The following is a 22978-nucleotide window of genomic DNA, read 5'->3' as shown; positions in this document are numbered from 1 at the left end:
CCCCGGCTGCTGCCGCTGCTGGCGCTGAGCCTGCCCGCGCTCTGGGGGCTCCCAGGTGGGGCTGGGGGCTCCCGGGGCCGCGGGCTGGGGCTGCGGGCTTGGGGGGTGGGAGTCAAGGGGTTAAAGGGGTCTCAGCCCATTTTGGGGGGTTTTGGGGGGTTTTTGGGGGTTTTGGGGGGTTTTTGGGGGATTTGGGGGGTTTTGGGGGGGTTTTTGGGGGGTTTTGGGGAAGGGCGTGGTCCCCCAGATGGTTTTTTGGGTTTTTTTCCTCCTTTTTTTGGAGATTTTGGGGGTTGGGTGTGGCCGAGTTCCTCTTTTTCCAGGATTTTGGGGGGCTGGGATTGGCCAAACCCCCCTGTACCCAAAATTTTGGGGGCTGGGATTGGCCAAACCCCCCTGTACCCAAAAGTTTGGGGGGCTGGGATTGGCCAAACCCCCCTGTACCCAAAATTTTGGGGGGCTGGGATTGGCCAAACCCCCCTGTACCCAAAATTCTGGGGGCTGGGATTGGCCAAACCCCCCTGTACCCAAAATTTTGGGGGGCTCTGATTGGCCAAACCCCCCTGTACCCAAAATTTTGGGAACTGAGAATACCCAAATCCTATTTTTCCAGGATTTTGGGGGTCTAGGATTGCCCAAACCCCCCTGTACCCAAAATTTTGGGGGTCTAGGATTGCCTAAACCCCCCTGTACCCAAAATTTTGGGAACTGAGAACTCCCAAATCCTCTTTTTCCCGGATTTTGGGGGGCTGGGATTGGCCAAACCCCCCTGTACCCAAAATTTTGGGGGTCTGGGATTGGCCAAACCCCCCTGTACCCAAAATTTTGGGGGTCTGGGATTGGCCAAACCCCCCTGTACCCAAAATTTTGGGGGGCTGGGATTGGCCAAACCCCCCTGTACCCAAAATTGTGGGGGGCTGGGATTGGCCAAAACCCCCTGTACCCAAAATTTTGGGAACTGAGAACTCCCAAATCCTCCTTTTCCAGAATTTTGGGGGGCTGGGATTGGCCAAACCCCCCTGTACCCAAAATTTTGGGAACTGAGAACTCCCAAATCCTCTTTTTCCAGGATTTTGGGGGGCTGGGATTGGCCAAACCCCCCGTACCCAAAATTTTGGGGGGCTGGGATTGGCCAAACCCCCCTGTACCCAAAATTTTGGGGGGCTGGGATTGGCCAAACCCCCCTGTACCCAAAATTTTGGGAACTGAGAATTCCCAAATTCTCTTTTTCCAGAATTTTTGGGGGGCTGGGATTGGCTAAACCCCCCTGTACCCAAAATTTTGGGAACTGAGAACTCCCAAATCCTCTTTTTCCCGGATTTTGGGGGGCTGGGATTGGCCAAACCCCCCTGTACCCAAAATTTTGGGGGGCTGGGAGTGCCCAACCCCCCTGTACCCAAAATTTGGGGAACTGAGAATTCCCAAATCCTCTTTTCTCGGGATTTTTGGGCTCTGAAAGTGCCCAAATCCCAATTTTCCCACGATTTTGGGGACCTGGGAGTGCCCAGACCCCCCTGTACCCAAAATTTGGGGATCTGAGAATTCCAAAATCTTCTTTTTCGAGAAGTTTGGGGATCTAAAAGTGCCCAAATCCCAAATTTTCCCCAATTTTGGGCATCTGCAAGTGCCCAGACCCCCCTGTACCCAAAATTTGGGGTATTGGGAATTCCCAAATCCCACTTTTTCAGCATTTTTGGGGTCTGGGGGTTCCCAAAAATCCAATTTTTTGTCGATTTTTGGGGTCTGGGCGTGCCCAACCCCCCTGTACCCAAAATTTGGGGAACTCAAAATTCCCATTTCCTCATTTTCCACAATTTTGGGGTTCTGAGAATTCCCAAATCCCAAATTTTTCGCGATTTTGGGGATCTGGAAGTGCCTAAATCCCAATTTTTCAGGATTTTTGGAGTCTGGGGTTGCCCAAAAATCCGATTTTTTTGTGGATTTTTGGAGTTTGGTAGTGCCCAACCCCCCCTGTACCCAAAATTTGGGGAACTGAGAATTCCCAAATCCTCTTTTCCCGGGTGTTCTAATGCATAAAATTAGAATAAAATATGAATATTTAAATTGCGGTCAGATTTCATTATAATAAAATCAGGAGAATATTCAAAATTCGATGGAATTTTATAATTTTTCCTCCCCCTCCTCTTCCTCCTCCCCCCGCGCTGGGCCCCGCCGGGATCTGCCCAGCAACCGCTGACTCATCGGCGCTGCGCGATCTGATTGGCTGATGCTCTCCCGCGCCCCTCTGTGATTGGCTGATTTTTACCCGCCCTTCTTTCGGTGTGTGGGGAGGGGGAATTTTCCCGCGGGATGATCCCAAAAAAATCCCCAAAATTTGGGATTTTCCAACCCCTCGGGATGGGTTTGGGAGCTTGGGGGGATCCCAAATATTCCCTTAATCCGCGAATTCGCAAAAAAATGGCAGAAAGACCCCAAAAAATGGCAGAAAAATCGGTGAGAACCCCAAAAATTCCGGAAAAATTCCCCCAAAAATTCCCCCAAAAAATTTCCAAAATCCCCCAAAATTCAAAATTATTCCTAAAAATCCCCCCAAAATCCCCTAAAAAACCCGCAAAATCCCAAATTATTCCCAAAAATCAACCCCCAAAAATTCCCCCAAAAAATGCCCCAAAAATTCAAAATTATTCCTGAAACTCCCCCTAAAAAATTCTCAATAATTCCCTAAAAAATCCCCCAAAATGTCCCAAATATTCCCCAAAATCCTCAAAAAAATCTCCAAAAATCCCCAAAAAATTCCCACGCACAAAATCCCTCAAAAAATTCCCAAAAATCCCCAAAAAATCCCCGAAAATGCCCCAAAAATTCAAAATTATTCCCAAAAATCCCCCAAAAAATGCCCTAAAAAATCCCAAAATATTCCCAAAAATCCCCTAAAAAAACCCCCAAATTCCCAAAATTTTCCCCAAATCCCAAAACTGCGGAGCCTTTTTGCAATAATATTTTCTTTATTTACACCTTGCAAGAATTCCAAAGGATTTTTCGGTTTTTTTGGGTTTTTTTTCCGGCTTTTTTTGGGTTTTTTTTTCGCTTTTTTTTTTGTAGGAAAACAAAAAAAATTCCGAACCCGCGAATCCTAAAAGGGCGACGGGGAGGGAGGAGAAATTTGGGGAAAATTGGGGAAATTTGGGGGGAAAATTGGGGGAAAATTGGGGGAAATTCAGGAAAAAATCCCAGAAAAAAAAAGAGAAAATTTGGAGAAAATGGAGAAAAAATTGGGGGAAAATTGAGAAAAATTGGGGGGAAATTGGGGAAATGTTGGAGAAAAATTTGGAGAAAATTCTGGAAAAAATTGAGAAAATTTGGAGAAAATTTGGGGGAAATTGGGGAAATTTTCGGGAATAATTTGGGGGAAATTAAGGAAAAGATTCGGGAAAAATTGGGGGAAAATTGAGAAAAATCTGGTGAAAATTTGGGGGAAAATTGAGAAAAATGTGGAGAAATTTTGGGGGGAAATTGGGGAAAATTCGGGAAAAATTTAGAACATTTGGGGGAAATTGAGAAAAATTTGGGGGAAAATTGCAAAAAATTTGGAGAAAAATTGGGGTAAATTGGGGAAATTTTGGGAGGAAAATTGGGGAAAATCCGGATGAAATTTGGGGGAAAATTGGGAAAAATTTAGAAAAACTTGGGGGAAAATTGAGAAAAATTTGGAGAAAATTTGGGGTAAACTGGGGAAATTTTGGGAGGAAAATTGGGGAAAAGTCTGGAGAAATTTTGGGGAAAATTGAGAAAAAAGTGGAGAAAATTTGGGGGAAACTGGGGAAATTTTGGGAAAATTCCAGAAAAAAATTGAGAACATTTGGGGGAAAATTGAGAACAAACTGGGGGAAAATTGAGGGAATTTTGGAAAAACTCAGGGGAAAATAGAAAAAAAATTGGAGGAAATTTTTGGGAAATTTTGGGAAAATTGGGGAGAAAAAAGAGAAAATTTGGGGTAAAATTGAGGAAAATTTGGGGTAAAATTGAGAAAGATGTGGAGAAAATTTGGGAGGAAAATTGGGTAAAAACAGGGAAAAAAATTGTGAAATATTCGGAGAAAAATAAGGAAAAATCTGGGAAAAAAATTGGGGAAAATTTGAGAAATATTTGGAGAAAATTTGGGGGAAAACTGAAAAAAATTGGGAAAAATTTCCCCATTTTTTCCCCTCGGAATTCGAATTTTTTACCAAAATTTCTCTTTTTATTTCCTGGAAATTTCAATTTTTATTCTCAAAATTCCTCATTTTTCCCATTTTTTCCTGGAATTTTTGGGGGGGAATTTTTTCCAGGAATTCCACCCAAAAATTCTCTTTTTATTCCACAATTCCCCCCCTAAAAATTCCCATTTCCCCCCTGATTTTTACCTTTTTTTTGGAAATTTTTTCTTTTTTTTTTCCCCAGGAATTTTTCAATTTTTCCAGGATTTTTTTCTGGTGATTTTTTCCAGGAATTCCACCAAAAATTCTCTTTTTATTCCACAATTCCCCCTGAATTTTTGAGAAAATCCCCCCAAAAAATCCCATTTTCCTCCCAATTTTCCCCCCAAAAAATCCCATTTTCCCCCCCAATTTTTACCTTTTTTACTGGGAATTTTCCCGGTTTTTTCCAGCAATTTTTCAGTTTTTTTCCAGGAATTTTTTCCGTGAATTTTTTCCAGGAATTCCATCAACAATTCTCTTTTATTTCACAATTTCCTCCATTTTCCCCCAAAAAATCCCATTTTCCCCCCAATTTTTCACCTTTTTTCCGTGAAGTTTTCAGTTTTTCCGGGATTTTTTCTCTTTTTCCTCCCAGGAATTTTTCCGGGAATTCCACAATCCTCCCCCTTTTCCCCAAAAAAACTCCTATTTTCCCCCCAATTTTTTACCTTTTCTCAGTGAAATTTTCAGTTTTTTCCTGGGAATTCTTCAGTTTTTTCCAGGAATTTCTTTCCCGGGATTTTTTTCCATAAATTCCACCAAAAATCCTCTTTTCATTCCGCAATCCCCCCCGACTTTTTGCGAAAACCCCCCCAAAAAATCCCGTTTTTCCCCCGGTTTTTCGCCTTTTTTCCGGGATTTTTTCAGTTTTTTTTCCGGGATTTTTTTTTTTTTCCACGCGGGGTTTTTCCGGGAATTTTTTCCGGGAATTCAGGTGGAGTCGGAGTCGCTGGTGTCGGAGGAGGAGGAGGAGGAGGAGGAGGAGGAAGAGTCGGAGCTGGAGCTGGAGGCGCTGAGCCGCGACGCCGCCGCCGCCGCCGACTCCGGCTTCTCGTTGGCTGCGGGGAAAAATGGGGAAAATCAGGGAAAAATCGGGAAAAAATTGGGAAAAAATCAGGATAATATGGGGGGAAATATGGGGGGAAGTGGGGAGGAAATTGGGGAAAATTTGGGGAAAATACGGGGAAAATTTGGGAAAAATTTGTAATAAAATCACAGAAAATACGGGGGAAATATGGGGGGAAATATGGGGGGAAATTGGGAAAAAATTGGGAAAAATCGGGGAAAATATGGGGGGAAATACGGGGGAAATGGGGGGGAAATTGGGAAAAATTTGGGGGAAATATGGGGAAAATTGGTAATAAAATCGTGGAAAATACGGGGAAAATATTGGGGAAAATATGGGGGGAAATTGGGAAAAATCAGGGAAAAATCGGGAAAAAATTGGGAAAAATATGGGGGAAATATGGGGGGAAATTTGGGGGGAAGTGGGGAGGAAATTGGGGAAAATTTGGGGAAAATACGGGGGAAATTCGGGAAAAATTGGTAATAAAATCGCGGAAAATACGGGGAAAAATGGGAAAAATCAGGGAAAAATCGGGAAAAAATTGGGAAAAATCGGGGAAAATATGGGGGGGAATATGGGGGGAAGTGGGGAGGAAATTGGGGAAAATTTGGGGGAAATATGGGGGAAATTGGTAATAAAATCGCGGAAAATACGGGGAAAATATTGGGGAAAATATGGGGGGAAATTGGGAAAAATCAGGGAAAAATCGGGAAAAAATTGGGAAAAATATGGGGGAAATATGGGGGGAAATGGGGGAAAATTTGGGGGAAATATGGGGGAAATTCGGGAAAAATTGGTAATAAAATCGCGGAAAATACGGGGAAAATTTGGGGAAAATACGGGGAAAAATGGGAAAAATCATCGAAAAATCGGGAAAAAATTGGGGAAAATAGGGGGAAATATGGGGGGAAATATGGGGGGAAGTGGGGAGGAAATTGGGAAAAATTTGGGGGAAATACGGGGAAAGTTGGTAATAAAACTGCGGAAAATACGGGGAAAATTCGGGAAAAATTGGTAATGAAATTGCGGAAAATACGGGGAAAATTTGGGGAAAATATGGGGGGAAATTGGGAAAAAATTGGGAAAAATCGGGGAAATATGGGGAGAAATATGGGGGGAAGTGGGGAGGAAATTGGGAAAAATTTGGGGGAAATTCGGGGAAAATTGGTAATAAAACTGCGGAAAATAAGGGGAAAATTTGGGGAAAATATGGGGGGAAATGGGGAAAAAATTGGGAAAAAATCGGGGAAATATGGGGAGAAATATGGGGGGAAGTGGGGAGGAAATTGGGAAAAATTTGGGGGAAATTCGGGGAAAATTGGTAATAAAATCACGGAAAATACTGGGAAAATATTGGGGAAAATATGGGGGGAAATTGGGAAAAATCAGGGAAAAATCGGGAAAAAATTGGGAAAAATATGGGGGAAATACGGGGGGAAATGGGGGAAAATTTGGGGGAAATATGGGGGAAATTCGGGAAAAATTGGTAATAAAATCGCGGAAAATACGGGGAAAATTTGGGGAAAATACGGGGAAAAATGGGAAAAATCATCGAAAAATCGGGAAAAAATTGGGGAAAATAGGGGGAAATATGGGGGGAAATATGGGGGGAAGTGGGGAGGAAATTGGGGAAAATATGGGGAAAATTCGGGGAAAATTGGTAATAAAATCGCGGGAAATACTGGGAAAATATTTGGAAAAATTTGGGGGAAATGGGGGAAAAACTGGGAAAAATTGGGAAAAATAGGGGAAAATATGGGGGGAAATATGGGGGGAAATGGGGGGGAAATTGGGAAAAATTTGGGGGAAATATGGGGGAAATTCGGGAAAAATTGGTAATAAAATCGCGGAAAATACGGGGAAAAATGGGAAAAATCAGGGAAAAATCGGGAAAAAATTGGGAAAAATCGGGGAAAATATGGGGAGAAATATGGGGGGAAGTGGGGAGGAAATTGGGGAAAATTTGGGGGAAATATGGGGGAAATTGGTAATAAAATCGCGGAAAATACGGGGAAAATATTGGGGAAAATATGGGGGGAAATTGGGAAAAATCAGGGAAAAATCGGGAAAAAATTGGGAAAAATATGGGGGAAATACGGGGGGAATATGGGGGAAAATTTGGGGGAAATATGGGGGAAATTCGGGAAAAATTGGTAATAAAATCGCGGAAAATACGGGGAAAATTTGGGGAAAATACGGGGAAAAATGGGAAAAATCAGGGAAAAATCGGCAAAAAATTGGGGAAAATCGGGAAAATATGGGGGGGAATATGGGGGGAAATGGGGGGAAACTGGGGAAAATATGGGGAAAATTCGGGAAAAATTGGTAATAAAATTGCGGAAAATACGGGGAAAATTTGGGGGAAATATGGGGGGAAATTGGGAAAAAATTGGGAAAAATCGGGGAAAATATGGGGGGAAATATGGGGGGAAATGGGGGGGAAATTGGGAAAAATTTGGGGGAAATTCGGGAAAAATTGGTAATAAAATCGCGGAAAATACGGGAAAAATTTGGGGAAAATACGGGGAAAAATGGGAAAAATCAGGGAAAAATCGGGAAAAAATTGGGAAAAAATCGGGATTATATGGGGGGAAATACGGGGGGAAGTGGGGAGAAAATTGGGGAAAATTTGGGGGAAATATGGGGGAAATTCGGGAAAAATTGGTAATAAAATCGCGGAAAATACGGGGAAAATATTGGGGAAAATATGGGAAAAATCGGGATAATATGGGGGGAAATACGGGGGGAAGTGGGGAGGAGACTGGGAAAAATTTGGGGGAAATACAGGGAAAATTGGTAATAAAATTGCGGAAAATACGGGGAAAATATTGGGGAAAATATGGGGGGAAATTGGGAAAAAATTGGGAAAAAATCGGGGAAATATGGGGGGAAATACGGGGGGAAGTGGGGAGGAAATTGGGAAAAATTTGGGGGAAATATGGGGAAAATTGGTAATAAAATCGCGGGAAATACTGGGAAAATATTTGGAAAAATTTGGGGGAAATGGGGGAAAAACTGGGAAAAATTGGGAAAAATAGGGGAAAATATGGGGGGAAATTGGGGGAAATTGGGAAAAATTTGGGGGAAATATGGGGGAAATTTGGGGAAAATTGGTAATAAAATCACGGGAAATACTGGGAAAATATTCGGAAAAATTTGGGGGAAATGGGGGAAAAATTGGGAAAAATAGGGGAAAATATGGGGGAAATATGGGGGGAAATGGGGGGGAAATTGGGGGAAATATGGGGAAAATTGGTAATAAAATCGTGGAAAATACGGGGAAAATTTGGGGAAAATATCGGGAAAAATGGGAAAAATCAGGGAAAAATCGGGAAAAAATTGGGGAAAATCGGGAAAATATGGGGGGGAATATGGGGGGAAATGGGGGGAAACTGGGGAAAATACGGGGAAAATTCGGGAAAAATTGGTAATAAAATTGCGGAAAATACGGGGAAAATTTGGGGAAAATATGGGGGGAAATTGGGAAAAATCGGGGAAAATATGGGGAGAAATACGGGGGGAAGTGGGGAGGAAATTGGGAAAAATTTGGGGGAAATATGGGGAAAAATATGGGGGAAATGGGGGAAAAATTGGGAAAAATTTTGGGGCAATACGGGAAAAATTAGGGAAAATATGGAGGGAAATGGGGGAAAAGTTGGGAAAAATTTTGGGCAAATATGGGGAAAATATTGGGAAAAATTTGGGTAAATGGGGGAAAAACTGGGAAAAATTTGGGGGAAATGGGGGAAAAATTAGGGAAAATATGGGGGGAAATAGGGGAAAATTTTGGGAAAATTGGTAATAAACTAATGGAAAATATGGGGGGAAATGGGGGAAAATATGGGGAAAATTTGGGGAAAATATGGGGAAAATTTGGGGGAAATATTGGGAAAAAATTGGGGGAAATATGGGGGAAATTTGGGAAGAATTGGTAATAAAATCGTGGAAAATAGAGGGAAAATATTGGGGAAAATATGGGGGGAAATGGGGGAAAATTGGTAAAAATTGTGAAAAATTGGGGAAAATATCAGGAAAAATATGGGGGGAAATGGGGGAAGATCAGGAAAATTGGGGAAAAAATGGGGAAATTTGGGGAAAATTTGGGAAAAAAAGTAGGGGAAATTTTGGGAAAAATTGGGAAAATATTGAGAAAAATATGGGGGAAATTTGGGGAAAAATTGAAGGAAATTTTGGGGGGGGGGAAAAAAAATTCCAGGTTTTTTCTGGGAATTCAGTTCCCCATCCCACCCAACATCCCCAATTCCAAATCCCCAAATTCCCAAAAATTCTCCAAAAATTCCCAAATTCTGACCATTTTTTGGGATTTTGGGTGGAATTAGAAAAATTCCAATTTCTGGACCCTTTTTTAGGGGTTTTTGTTGGAATAATTCCCAAAAATTCCAATTTCTGCCCCGTTTTTTTTGGGTTTTCAAAATCCCCACATTCCCAACTCCCAAAATTTCCCAAATTCCCCATTTCTGACCCTTTTTTGGGGGTTTTTTGGCCGAATTGAGCTGCCCGACCCATCCTGAACCCCCCAAAACCCCCAATTCCAAATCCCAAAATTCTCAATTTCCAAATTCCAAAATTCCCAAAAATTCTCCAAAAATTCCAAAATTCTTCACTTTTTTGGGGTTTTTTTTAAATGGAATTACTCACAAAAATTCAAATTTCTGGACCATTTTTTAGGGGTTTTTGTTGGAATTATTCCCAAAATTTCCAATTTCTGCCCCATTTTTTTTGGGTTTTCAAAATCCCCAAATTCCCAACTCCCAAAATTCCTGAAAACCCCCAAAATTCCCCAATCCTGACCCTTTTTTGGGGGTTTTCTGGCCAAATTGAGCTGCCCGACCCATCCTGAACCCCCAAAAAATCCCCAATTCCAAATCCCAAAATTCCCAAAAATTCTCCAAAAATTCCAAAATTCTTCACTTTTTTTGGGTTTTTTTTTAATGGAATTACTCACAAAAATTCCAATTTCTGGACCCTTTTTTTGGGGTTTTGGGTGGAATAATTCCCAAAAATTCCAATTTCTGCCCCGTTTTTTTTGGGTTTTCAAAATCCCCAAATTCCCAACTCCCAAAATTCCCAAAATTCCCCATTTCTGACCCTTTTTTGGGGGTTTTTTGGCCGAATTGAGCTGCCCGACCCATCCTGAACCCCAAAAAAATCCCCAATTCCAAATCCCAAAATTCTCAATTCCCAAATCCCAAAATTCCCAAAAGATTCTCCAAAAATTCCAAAATTCTTCACTTTTTTTGGGTTTTTTAAAATAGAATTACTCCCAAAAATTCCAATTTCTGGACAATTTTCAGGGGTTTTTGTTGGAATTATTCCCAAAATTTCCAATTTCTGCCCCGTTTTTTTTGGGTTTTCTAAATCCCCAAAATTCCCAACTCCCAAAATTCCCCAAATTTCCCATTTCTGACCCTTTTTTGGGGGTTTTTTGGCCGAGTTGAGCTGCCCGCTGACGTCCTGGAGCCGCTTCTCCAATTCCCGTTTTTTCTCCAGCGCCAGCTCCTCTTTCGTCTTCCCCACCGGCTTCTTCAGGGCTGGAAAATTGGGGAAAAATCGGGAAAAATTAGGGAAAATTTGGGAAAAAATTAAGGGAAAATTGGGAGAAAAGTTGGGGGAAATTGGGAAAAAAAATAGGAAAAAATAGGGGGAAAATTGGGGGAAAGTTGGGAAAAAATTCAGGGAAAATTGGGAATATTGCAGAAAAAATCAGGGAATGGGGGGAAATTGGGGGAAAATTGAGGAAAAATCGGGGAAAAATGGGGGAAAATTGGAGAAAACCAGGAAAATTGTGGGAAAAATTGGAAAAAAATTGGGGGAAAATTAGGGGAAATTGGGGAGAATATGGGAAGAATTGGGGGGAAAATTGAGAGAAAACTGGGGGTAAACTGGGATAAAACTGGGGAAAATTGGGAGAAAAGTTGGGGAAAATCAGGAGAAAATCTAAGAAAAACTGGGGGGAAAATAGGGGAAAATAGCCAAAAAATCCCCAAAAATCACAAAAAATGGCAAAAAATCCCCCAAAAATCCATGAAATATCACAAAAATGTGCCAATAAACAATCCCTCCAAAATACCTGAAAAATCACAAAAAAATCCCCAAAAAATCCACGAGAAATCATGAAAAAACCCCAAAAAATGGCAAAAAATGTCTGAAAAAATCCCCCAAAAATGGCAAAAAAAATCCCCCAAAAATGGCAAAAAAAATCCCCAAAAAATGGCAAAAAACCCTAAAAAAGTCTCAAAAAAAACCTCCTGAAATGGCAATAAATCGCACAAAAATCCCTGAAAAATCACAAAGAAATCGCCAAAAAATCTCTCAAGAATGGCAAAAAATCCCCAAAAATTCTCCAAAACATCCCCAAAAAATAGCAAAAAAATCTCCAAAAAACGCCAAAAAATCCACCTAAAAATCCCCAAAAAAATCCCCAAAAAATAGCAAAAAATCCCAAAAAAAACCCCCAAAAAATCCCATTTTCCCCCCAATTCCGAACCCACTCACTCTCGCTGTAGGGCTTGCGGGGTTTCTTCCTGAGGCACGAGAGCACGTAGCGCTCCAGCTCGCCTGAATGCAACACCCCCAAACTACAAAATACCCCCAAAATACCCCCAAAAATCCCCAAAAAATGGCAAAAATCCCCAAAAAATCCCCAAAAAATCCCCAAAAAATCCATGAAAAATCACAAAAAAATCCCAAAAAAATCCCCAAAAAATAGCAAAAAATCCCCCAAAAATCTCGAAAAAATCCCCCAAAAATCCCCCAAAAATGGCAAAAAAATCCCCAAAAATCCATGAAAAATCACAAAAAAATCCCCCAAAAATCTCCAAAAAATGGCAAAAAATCCCCAAAAAATCCATGAAAAAATCACAAAAAAATCTCCAAAAAATGGCGAAAAATCCCAAAAAAAATCCCAAAAAATGGCAAAAAATCCTCAAAAAATCCCTGAAAAATCCTCAAAAAAATCTCCAAAAAATGGCAAAAAATCCCCAAAAAATCCATGAAAAATCCATAAAAAATCCTCCAAAAATCCCCAAAAAATCCATGAAAAATCCTCCAAAAATCCCCAAAAAATGGCAAAAAATCCCCAAAAAATGGCAAAAAATCCCCAAAAAATCTCGAAAAAATCCCCAAAAAAATCCCAAAAATTCCCCAAAATCCCCCAATATTCTGAATTTTGCACTCACTCTCGCTGTAGGGCTTGCGGGGTTTCTTCCTGAGGCACGAGAGCACGTAGCGCTCCAGCTCGCCTGAGTCCAACACCCCCAACAACAAAATACCCCCAAAATACCCCAAAAAATCCCCAAAAAATGGCGAAAAAATCCCCAAGAAATCTCGAAAAAATCCCCAAAAAATGGCGAAAAATCCCCAAAAATTCTCCAAAAAATCCCCAAAAATTCTCAAAAAAATCCCCAAAAATCCTCCAAAAAATGGCAAAAAAATCCCAAAAAATCCCTGAAAAATCCCAAAAAAATCCCAAAAAATAGCAAAAAATCTCCAAAAAAATCCCCAAAAAATGGCAAAAAATCCCCAAAAAATCCATGAAAAATCACAAAAAATCCCCAAAAAATAGCAAAAAATCCCAAAAAATTCTCAAAAAATCCCCCAAAAATACCCAAAAAAATAGCAAAAAATCCCCAAAAAATCCATGAAAAATCACCAAAAAATCCCCAAAAATTCTCAAAAAAATCCCCAAAAAAATCTCCAAAAAATGGCAAAAAATCCCCAAAAATCCATGAAAAATCACCAAAAAATCCCCCAAAATTCTCAAAAAAATCCCCAAAAAATGACAAATAATCCCCAAAAAATCCATGAAAAATCACAAAAAAATCCCCAAAAAATAGCAAAAAATCCCCAAAAAATCCCCAAAAAATGGCAAAAAATCCCTATAAAATCTCGAAAAAACCCCCAAAAAATCCCAAAAATTCCCCAACACCCCACTAAAATGGAATTTTGCACTCACTCTCGCTGTAGGGCTTGCGGGGTTTCTTCCTGAGGCACGAGAGCACGTAGCGCTCCAGCTCACCTGAATCCAACATCCCCAAACTACAAAATACCCCCAAAATACCCCCAAAAATCCCCAAAAAATGACAAAAAAATCCTCCAAAAATTAATGAAAAATCCTGAAAAAATCCTGAAAAAATCCTGAAAAAATCCCCAAAAAATGGCAAAAAATCCCCGAAAAATCACCAAAAAATCTCCAAAAAATAGCAAAAAATCCCCCAAAAATCTCGAAAAAATCCCCAAAAAATCCCCCAAAAATGGCAAAAAAATCCCCAAAAAATCAATGAAAAATCACAAAAAAATCCCCAAAAAATCCCCAAAAATTCACAAAAAAATCCCAAAAATTCCCCAAAATCCCCCAATATTCTGAATTTTGCACTCACTCTCGCTGTAGGGCTTGCGGGGTTTCTTCCTGAGGCACGAGAGCACGTAGCGCTCCAGCTCGCGCAGCGTGGACGCTTTGAGCGTCTCGAAGTCGATCTCGATCTCCTCGGGGTTGGAGTCGCGCAGGGACGGTTCCCTCGCCTGGATGATGTGAACGACGCGTCCCAACTTTTCTCCGGGGAGTTTGTTGATGTCCAGGCTCAGCTGCCGCTTCTCGTCGTACGACATCGGCCGCGGCTCCTCCTCCTCCTCCGAGTCCAGCAGCGACGAGGGCGCCAAGGGGAGAGGCGGCTTGGAGCATTTCTTGGAGGTTCTGGGGAGAAAAATCAGGATTTTAATAGAAAATGACCCAAAAAATCGCATTTTTTCTTGATTTTTAAAGGGAGTTTTTGGTCTCGACTCCTCCGAGTCCAGCAGCGACGAGGGAGCCAAGGGGAGAGGAGGCTTGGAGGATTTCTTGGAGGTTCTGGGGAAAAAAATGAGGTTTTTGAACAAAAAAAATCAGGTTTTTTAAGAGAAAATGACCCAAAAATTGCATTTTTTCCTGATTTTTAAAGGGTATTATTGGTCTCGACTCCTCCGAGTCCAGCAGCGACGAGGGAGCCAAGGGGAGAGGAGGCTTCGAGGATTTCTTGGAGGTTCTGGGGGAAAAAAGGGGAAAAAAATCGGGTTTTTTAAGAGAAAATGACCCAAAAAATCGAATTTTTCTTGATTTTTCAAGGGAGTTTTTGGTCTCGACTCCTCCAAGTCAAGCAGAGACAAGGGAGCCAAGGGGAGAGGCGGCTTGGAGCATTTCTTGGAGGTTCTGGGGGAAAAAATGAGGTTTTTGAGCAAAAAATGACCCAAAAAATTGCATTTTTAAAGGGAGATTTTGGTCTCGACTCCTCCGAGTCCAGCAGAGACAAGGGAGCCAAGGGGAGAGGCGGCTTGGAGGATTTCTTGGAGGTTCTGGGGAAAAAAATGAGGTTTTTGAACAAAAAACGACCCAAAAAATCGAATTTTTCCTGATTTTTAAAGGGAGTTTTTGGTCTCGACTCCTCCGAGTCCAGCAGCGATGAGGGAGGCAAGGGGAGAGGCGGCTTGGAGGATTTCTTGGAGGTTCTGGGGAAAAAAATATGGTTTTTGAACAAAAAATGACCCAAAAAATCGAATTTTTCCTGATTTTTAAAGGGAGTTTTTGGTCTCGACTCCTCCGAGTCCAGCAGCGACGAGGGCGCCAAGGGGAGAGGCGGCTTCGAGGATTTCTTGGAGGTTCTGGGGGAAAAATGGTAATTTTTGAGGAAAAAATAGGAAAAAAATCACGTTTTTTTAAGTAAAAATTGCCTAAAAAATAGCATTTTTTCCTGATTTTTCAAGGGAGTTTTTGGTCTCGACTCCTCCGAGTCCAGCAGAGACAAGGGAGCCAAGGGGAGAGGCGGCTTCGAGCATTTCTTGGAGGTTCTGGGGGAAAAAAGGGAAAAAATCGGGTTTTTTAAGAGAAAATGACCCAAAAAATCGCATTTTTTAAAATAAAAATTGCCTAAAAAATCTCATTTTTCAAGGGAGTTTTTGGTCTGCGAGGAGAGGCGGCTTGGAGGATTTCTTGGAGCTTCTGGGGGAAAAAAGGGAAAAAATCGGGTTTTTGAAGAGAAAATGACCCAAAAAATCGCATTTTTCAAGGGAGGTTTTGGTCTCGAATCATCCGAGTCCAGCAGAGACAAGGGAGCCAAGGGGAGAGGCGGCTTGGAGGATTTCTTGGACGTTCTGGGAGAAAAAAGGGAAAAAATCGGGTTTTTTAAGAGAAAATGACCCCCAAAATTGCATTTTTTCCTGATTTTTAAAGGGAGTTTTTGGTCTCGACTCCTCCGAGTCCAGCAGCGACGAGGGCGCCGCGGGGAGAGGCGGCTTCGAGGATTTCTTGGAGGTTCTGGGGAAGAAATGGTAATTTTTGAGCAAAAAATAGGAAAAAAAATCACGTTTTTTAAAATAAAAATTGCCTAAAAAATCTCATTTTTCAAGGGAATTTTTGGTCTGCGGGGAGAGGCGGCTTGGAGGATTTCTTGGAGGTTCTGGGGAAAAAAGGGAAAAAATCGGGTTTTTTAAGAGAAAATGACCCAAAATTGCATTTTTTCCTGATTTTTAAAGGGAGTTTTTGGTCTCGACTCCTCCGAGTCCAGCAGAGACAAGGGAGCCAAGGGGAGAGGCGGCTTCGAGGATTTCTTGGAGGTTCTGGGGAAAAAATGAGGTTTTTGAGCAAAAAATGACCCAAAAAATCGCATTTTTTCCTGATTTTTAAAGGGAGTTTTTGGTCTCGACTCCTCCGAGTCCAGCAGCGATGAGGGAGGCAAGGGGAGAGGCGGCTTGGAGGATTTCTTGGAGGTTCTGGGGGAAAAAATGAGGATTTTAATAGAAAATGACCCAAAAAATCGCATTTTTCAAGGGAGGTTTTGGTCTCGACTCCTCCGAGTCCAGCAGCGACGAGGGCGCCAAGGGGAGAGGCGGCTTGGAGGATTTCTTGGAGGTTCTGGGGGAAAAAAGGGAAAAAATCGGGTTTTTTAATAGAAAATGACCCCCAAAATTGCATTTTTTCCTGATTTTTAAAGGGAGTTTTTGGTCTCGACTCCTCCGAGTCCAGCAGCGACGAGGGCGCCAAGGGGAGAGGCGGCTTGGAGGATTTCTTGGAGGTTCTGGGGAGAAAAATTGTAATTTTTGAGGAAAAAATAGGAAAAAAATCACGTTTTTTTAAGTAAAAATTGGCTAAAAAATCTCATTTTTTCCTGATTTTTAAAGGGAGTTTTTGGTCTCGACTCCTCCGAGTCCAGCAGAGACAAGGGAGCCAAGGGGAGAGGCGGCTTCGAGGATTTCTTGGAGGTTCTGGGGAGAAAAAAGGGAAAAAATCGGGTTTTTTAAGAGAAAATGACCCAAAAAATCGCATTTTTTCCTGATTTTTAAAGGGAGTTTTTGGTGTCGACTCCTCCGAGTCCAGCAGAGACAAGGGCGCCAAGGGGAGAGGCAGCTTGGAGGATTTCTTGGAGGTTCTGGGGAAAAACGGGAAAAAATCGGGTTTTTTAAGAGAAAATGACCCAAAAAATCGCATTTTTTAAAATAAAAATTGCCTAAAAAATCTCATTTTTCAAGGGAATTTTTGGTCTGCGAGGAGAGGCGGCTTGGAGGATTTCTTGGAGCTTCTGGGGGAAAAAAGGGAAAAAATCGGGTTTTTGAAGAGAAAATGACCCAAAAAATCGCATTTTTCAAGGGAGGTTTTGGTCTCGAATCATCCGAGTCCAGCAGAGACAAGGGCGCCAAGGGGAGAGGCGGCTTGGAGGATTTCTTGGAGGTTCTGGGGAAAAAATGGTAATTTTTGAGGAAAAAATAGGAAAAAAATCACGTTTTTTAAATAAAAATTGCCTAAAAAATCACATTTTTTCTTGATTTTTAAAGGGAGTTTTTGGTCTGTGGAGAGAGGCGGCTTGGAGGATTTCCTGGAGGTTCTGGGGAAAAAATCAGGTTTTTTTAAGAGAAAATGACCCAAAAAATCTCATTTTTCAAGGGAATTTTTGGTCTGCGGGGACAGGCGGCTTCGAGGATTTCTTGGAAAATTCCAAAAATCCCCGAAACCCCCAAAAATCTCTGGAATTCCAATCTCAAATCCCAAAAATCCAAAAAAACACCAAAAATTTCTGGAATTCCAATCTCAAATCCCAAAAATCCCCGAAAACCCTAAAAATCTCTGGAATTCCAATCTCAAATCCCAAAAATCTCTGGAATCCCAACATCAAATCCCAAAAATCCCCCAAAACCCCAAAAATCTCTGGAATTCCAATCTCAAATCCCAAAAATCCCAAAAAAACCCCAAAAATCTCTGGAATCCCAATCCCAAATCCCAAAAATCCCAAAAATCTCTGGAATTCCAATCTCAAATCCCAAAAAACGCCAAAAAACCTCAAGAATCCCAATCTCAAATCCCAAAAATCAAAAAAAAAAACTAAAAATCTCTGGATTCCCAATCCCAAATTCCAAAAATCCCAAAAAACCCCCAAAAATCTCTGGAATCCCAATCTCAAATCCCAAAAAAACCCCCAAAAATCTCTGGAATCTCAATCCCAAATCCCAAAACTCCCCAAAAACCCCAAAAATCTCTGGAATTCCAATCTCAAATCCCAAAGATCTCTGGAATCCAAACGGCAAATCCCAAAAATCCAAAAAAAACCCCAAAAATCTCTGGAATTCCAATCTCAAATCCCAAAAAAACCCAAAAAACCCCAGGAATCCCAATCTCAAATCCCAAAAATCCCCAAAAAACCTAAAAATCTCTGGATTCCCAATCCCAAATCCCAAAAATCCCCCAAAACCCCAAAAATCTCTGGAATTCCAATCTCAAATCCCAAAAATCCAAAAAACCACCAAAAATCTCTGGAATCTCAATCTCAAATCCCAAAAATCCCCGAAAACCCTAAAAATCCCTGGAATCCCAATCTCAAATCCCAAAAATCCAAAAAAACACCAAAAATCTCTGGAATCCCAATCTCAAATCCCAAAAATCTCTGGAATCCCAATCCCAAATCCCCAAAAAAACCCTAAAAATCCCTGGAATCCCAATCTCAAATCCCAAAAATCCAAAAAAACACCAAAAATCTCTGGAATCCCAATCCCAAATCCCAAAAAACCCCGAAAACCCCAAAAATCTCTGGAATTCCAATCTCAAATCCTAAAAATCTCTGGAATTCAAATCCCAAAAAACCCCAAAACCCCCCAAAATTCCAACCCCAAATCCTTCCAAAAAACCCCAAAAATCCCAAAAACCCTGGAATTTGCCCCAAATCCCTCACCTGGAGCCCGTTGGGGCCCCGTTCCTGCGGGCCCTGCGCAGCTGCCCCGGCCGTGCCCCAAATCCCAAAACAACCATTTCAAACCCCAAAAAACCCAAAATTCCAACCCCAAATCCTTCCAAAAAACCCCAAAAATCCCAAAAACCCTGGAATTTCCCCCAAATCCCTCACCTGGAGCCCGTTCCAGCCCCGTTCCTGCGGGCCCTGCGCAGCTGCCCCGGCCGTGCCCCGAATCCCAAAACAACCATTTCAAACCCCAAAAAAACCCAAAATTCCAACCCCAAATCCTTCCAAAAAACCCCAAAAATCCCAAAAACCCCGGAATTTCCCCCAAATCCCTCACCTGGAGCCCGTTCCAGCCCCGTTCCTGCGGGCCCTGCGCAGCTGCCCCGGCCGTGCCCCAAATCCCAAAACAACCATTTCAAACCCCAAAACCGCCCAAAATTCCAACCCCAAATCCTTCCAAAAAACCCCAAAAATCCCAAAAACCCCGGAATTTCCCCCAAATCCCTCACCTGGAGCCCGTTCCAGCCCCGTTCCTGCGGGCCCTGCGCAGCTGCCCCGGCCGTGCCCCGAATCCCAAAACAACCATTTCAAACCCCAAAAAAACCCAAAATTCCAACCCCAAATCCTTCCAAAAAACCCCAAAAATCCCAAAAACCCTGGAATTTCCCCCAAATCCATCACCTGGAGCCCGTTCCAGCCCCGTTCCTGCGGGCCCTGCGCAGCTGCCCCTGCCGTGCCCCAAATCCCAAAACAACCATTTCAAACCCCAAAAAAACCCAAAATTCCAACCCCAAATCCTTCCAAAAAACCCCAAAAATCCCAAAAACCCTGGAATTTGCCCCAAATCCCTCACCTGGAGCCCGTTCCAGCCCCGTTCCTGCGGGCCCTGCGCAGCTGCACCCCAAATCCCAAACCCTAAACAATCCTGGAATCCCAATCCCAAATGCCAAAAATCTCATCCCAAACCCCAAAAATGTCCGGAATCCCATCCCAAAAATCCCAAAAACCCTGGAATTTGCCCCAAATCCCTCACCTGGAGCCCGTTCCAGCCCCGTTCCTGCGGGCCCTGTGCAGCTGGCACCCCAAATCCCAAACCCCCAAAAAAATCATTTCAAACCCCAAAACCCCCCAAAATTCCAACCCCAAATCCTTCCAAAAAACCCCAAAAATCCCAAAAACCCTGGAATTTCCCCCAAATCCCTCACCTGGAGCCCGTTGCAGCCCCGTTCCTGCGGGCCCTGCGCAGCTGCCCCGGCCGTGCCCCAAATCCCAAAACAACCATTTCAAACCCCAAAAAAACCCAAAATTCCAACCCCAAATCCTTCCAAAAAACCCCAAAAATCCCAAAAACCCTGGAATTTCCCCCAAATCCCTCACCTGGAGCCCGTTCCAGCCCCGTTCCTGCGGGCCCTGCGCAGCTGCACCCCAAATCCCAAACCCTAAACAATCCTGGAATCCCAATCCCAAATGCCAAAAATCTCATCCCAAACCCCAAAAATCTCCGGAATCCCATCCCAAAAATCCCAAAAACCCCGGAATTTCCCCCAAATCCCTCACCTGGAGCCCGTTCCAGCCCCGTTCCTGCGGGCCCTGCGCAGCTGCCCCGGCCGTGCCCCAAATCCCAAAACAACCATTTCAAACCCCAAAAAACCCCAAAATTCCAACCCCAAATCCTTCCAAAAAACCCCAAAAATCCCAAAAACCCTGGAATTTCCCCCAAATCCCTCACCTGGAGCCCGTTCCAGCCCCGTTCCTGCGGGCCCTGCGCAGCTGCACCCCAAATCCCAAACCCTAAACAATCCTGGAATCCCAATCCCAAATGCCAAAAATCTCATCTCAAACCCCAAAAATCTCCGGAATCCCATCCCAAAAATCCCAAAAACCCTGGAATTTCCCCCAAATCCCTCACCTGGAGCCTGTTCCAGCCCCGTTCCTGCGGGCCCTGCGCAGCTGCCCCTGCCGTGCCCCAAATCACAAACCCTAAACAATCCTGGAATCCCAATCCCAAATGCCAAAAATCTCATCCCATACCCCAAAAATCTCCGGAATCCCATCCCAAAAATCCCAAAAACCCCGGAATTTCCCCCAAATCCCTCACCTGGAGCCCGTTCCAGCCCCGTTCCTGCGGGCCCTGCGCAGCTGCCCCGGCCGTGCCCCGAATCCCAAAACAACCATTTCAAACCCCAAAAAAACCCAAAATTCCAACCCCAAATCCTTCCAAAAAACCCCAAAAATCCCAAAAACCCTGGAATTTCCCCCAAATCCCTCACCTGGAGCCCGTTGGGGCCCCGTTCCTGCGGGCCCTGCGCAGCTGCCCCGGCCGTGCCCCAAATCCCAAAACAACCATTTCAAACCCCAAAACCCCCCAAAATTCCAACCCCAAATCCTTCAAAAAAACCCCAAAAATCCCAAAAACCCTGGAATTTCCCCCAAATCCCTCACCTGGAGCCCGTTGGGGCCCCGTTCCTGCGGGCCCTGCGCAGCTGCCCCGGCCGTGCCCCAAATCCCAAAACAACCATTTCAAACCCCAAAAAAACCCAAAATTCCAACCCCAAATCCTTCCAAAAAACCCCAAAAATCCCAAAAACCCCGGAATTTGCCCCAAATCCCTCACCTGGAGCCCGTTGGGGCCCCGTTCCTGCGGGCCCTGCGCAGCTGGCACCCCAAATCCCAAACCCCCAAAAAAATCATTTCAAACCCCAAAACCCCCCAAAATTCCAACCCCAAATCCTTCCAAAAAACCCCAAAAAACCCAAAAATCCCGGAATTTCCCCCAAATCCATCACCTGGAGCCCGTTCCAGCCTCGTTCCTGCGGGCCCTGCGCAGCTGCACCCCAAATCCCAAACCCTAAACAATCCTGGAATCCCAATCCCAAATGCCAAAAATCTCATCCCATACCCCAAAAATCTCCGGAATCCCATCCCAAAAATCCCAAAAACCCCGGAATTTCCCCCAAATCCCTCACCTGGAGCCCGTTGGGGCCCCGTTCCTGCGGGCCCTGCGCAGCTGCCCCGGCCGTGCCCCGAAACCCAAAACAACCATTTCAAACCCCAAAACAACCCAAAATTCCAACCCCAAATCCTTCCAAAAAACCCCAAAAATCCCAAAAACCCCGGAATTTCCCCCAAATCCCTCACCTGGAGCCCGTTGGGGCCCCGTTCCTGCGGGCCCTGCGCAGCTGCCCCGGCCGTGCCCCGAATCCCAAAACAACCATTTCAAACCCCAAAAAAACCCAAAACCCCCCAAAATTCCAACCCCAAATCCTTCCAAAAAACCCCAAAAATCCCAAAAACCCCGGAATTTGCCCCAAATCCCTCACCTGGAGCCCGTTCCAGCCCCGTTCCTGCGGGCCCTGCGCAGCTGCCCCTGCCGTGCCCCAAACCCCAAATCCCAAAACAACCATTTCAAACCCCAAAAAAACCCAAAACCGCCCAAAATTCCAACCCCAAATCCTTCCAAAAAACCCCAAAAAACCCAAAAACCCCGGAATTTCCCCCAAATCCCTCACCTGGAGCCCGTTCCAGCCCCGTTCCTGCGGGCCCTGCGCAGCTGCCCCGGCTGTGCCCCGAAACCCAAAACAACCATTTCAAACCCCAAAAAAACCCAAAATTCCAACCCCAAATCCTTCCAAAAAAACCCAAAAAACCCAAAAACCCTGGAATTTGCCCCAAATCCCTCACCTGGAGCCCGTTCCAGCCCCGTTCCTGCGGGCCCTGCGCAGCTGCACCCCAAATCCCAAACCCCCAAAAAAATCATTTCAAACCCCAAAACCCCCCAAAATTCCAACCCCAAATCCTTCCAAAAAACCCCAAAAATCCCAAAAACCCCGGAATTTCCCCCAAATCCCTCACCTGGAGCCCGTTCCAGCCCCGTTCCTGCGGGCCCTGCGCAGCTGCCCCTGCCGTGCCCCGAAACCCCAAACCCTAAACAATCCTGGAATCCCAATCCCAAATGCCAAAAATCTCATCCCAAACCCCAAAAATCTCCGGAATCCCATCCCAAAAAACCCAAAAACCCTGGAATTTCCCCCAAATCCATCACCTGGAGCCCGTTCCAGCCCCGTTCCTGCGGGCCCTGCGCAGCTGCCCCGGCCGTGGCCGCTCCTCGTCGGGTCCCGCTCTCCCTTTGTGCTTTTCCGACTTTTTCTTCTTCCGCTTCTCCCGCCTCTTCCTGGGCTTGGCCACGGGGCCCTGCGAGAGCGCCGCCAGCTGCTCGTGCACCGCCCGCAGCTGTGGAGACCGGCCCACAATAGTCCCAATTTCCACACTTTTTGCCCCAAAAAAATTCCCTGGTTTGTTTCCCATTTTTTCATATTTTTTTCGTATTTTTTTCTGATTTTTTTCCCATTTTTTTCCGATTTTTTTCAGATTTTTTCCCCATTTTTTTCCAATTTCATTCAAATTTTTCTCCCCATTTTATTCAGATTTTTTCCAGATTTTTTTCCCATTTTTTCCCTATTTTTTCCAGATTTTTTCCCATTTTTTTCAGATTTTTTCAG

The 22978-nt window shown here is 43.8% G+C and overlaps 1 protein-coding gene across 17 annotated transcripts in view; it reads right to left on the bottom strand.

The window, feature by feature from the left end:
- Positions 1–2946: 2946 nt before the first annotated feature.
- BRD2 (bromodomain containing 2) overlaps positions 2947–22978 on the bottom strand; it is a 58926-nt gene continuing 38894 nt past the window's right edge. For 3 of the 17 annotated variants that reach the window (XM_085565029.1, XM_085565028.1, XM_085565036.1), the window contains 2 exons: positions 22522–22709; positions 14974–16331 (listed from right to left, as the gene is read on the bottom strand). In XM_085565029.1, the coding sequence (XP_085421155.1) occupies positions 15659–16331; positions 22522–22709 (861 nt within the window). In that variant the 3' untranslated portion in view covers positions 14974–15658. The other 14 variants (XM_085565035.1, XM_085565034.1, XM_085565033.1 and 11 more) reach the window with 14 other exon arrangements.

The sequence above is a fragment of the Lonchura striata genome, chromosome 35 (assembly GCF_050655825.1).
Source record: "Lonchura striata isolate lonStrDom1 chromosome 35, ASM5065582v1, whole genome shotgun sequence".
NCBI lineage: Eukaryota > Metazoa > Chordata > Aves > Passeriformes > Estrildidae > Lonchura > Lonchura striata.
Note: the sequence above shows the minus strand (reverse complement) of the source record. Positions and strands in the feature narration are given on the sequence as shown.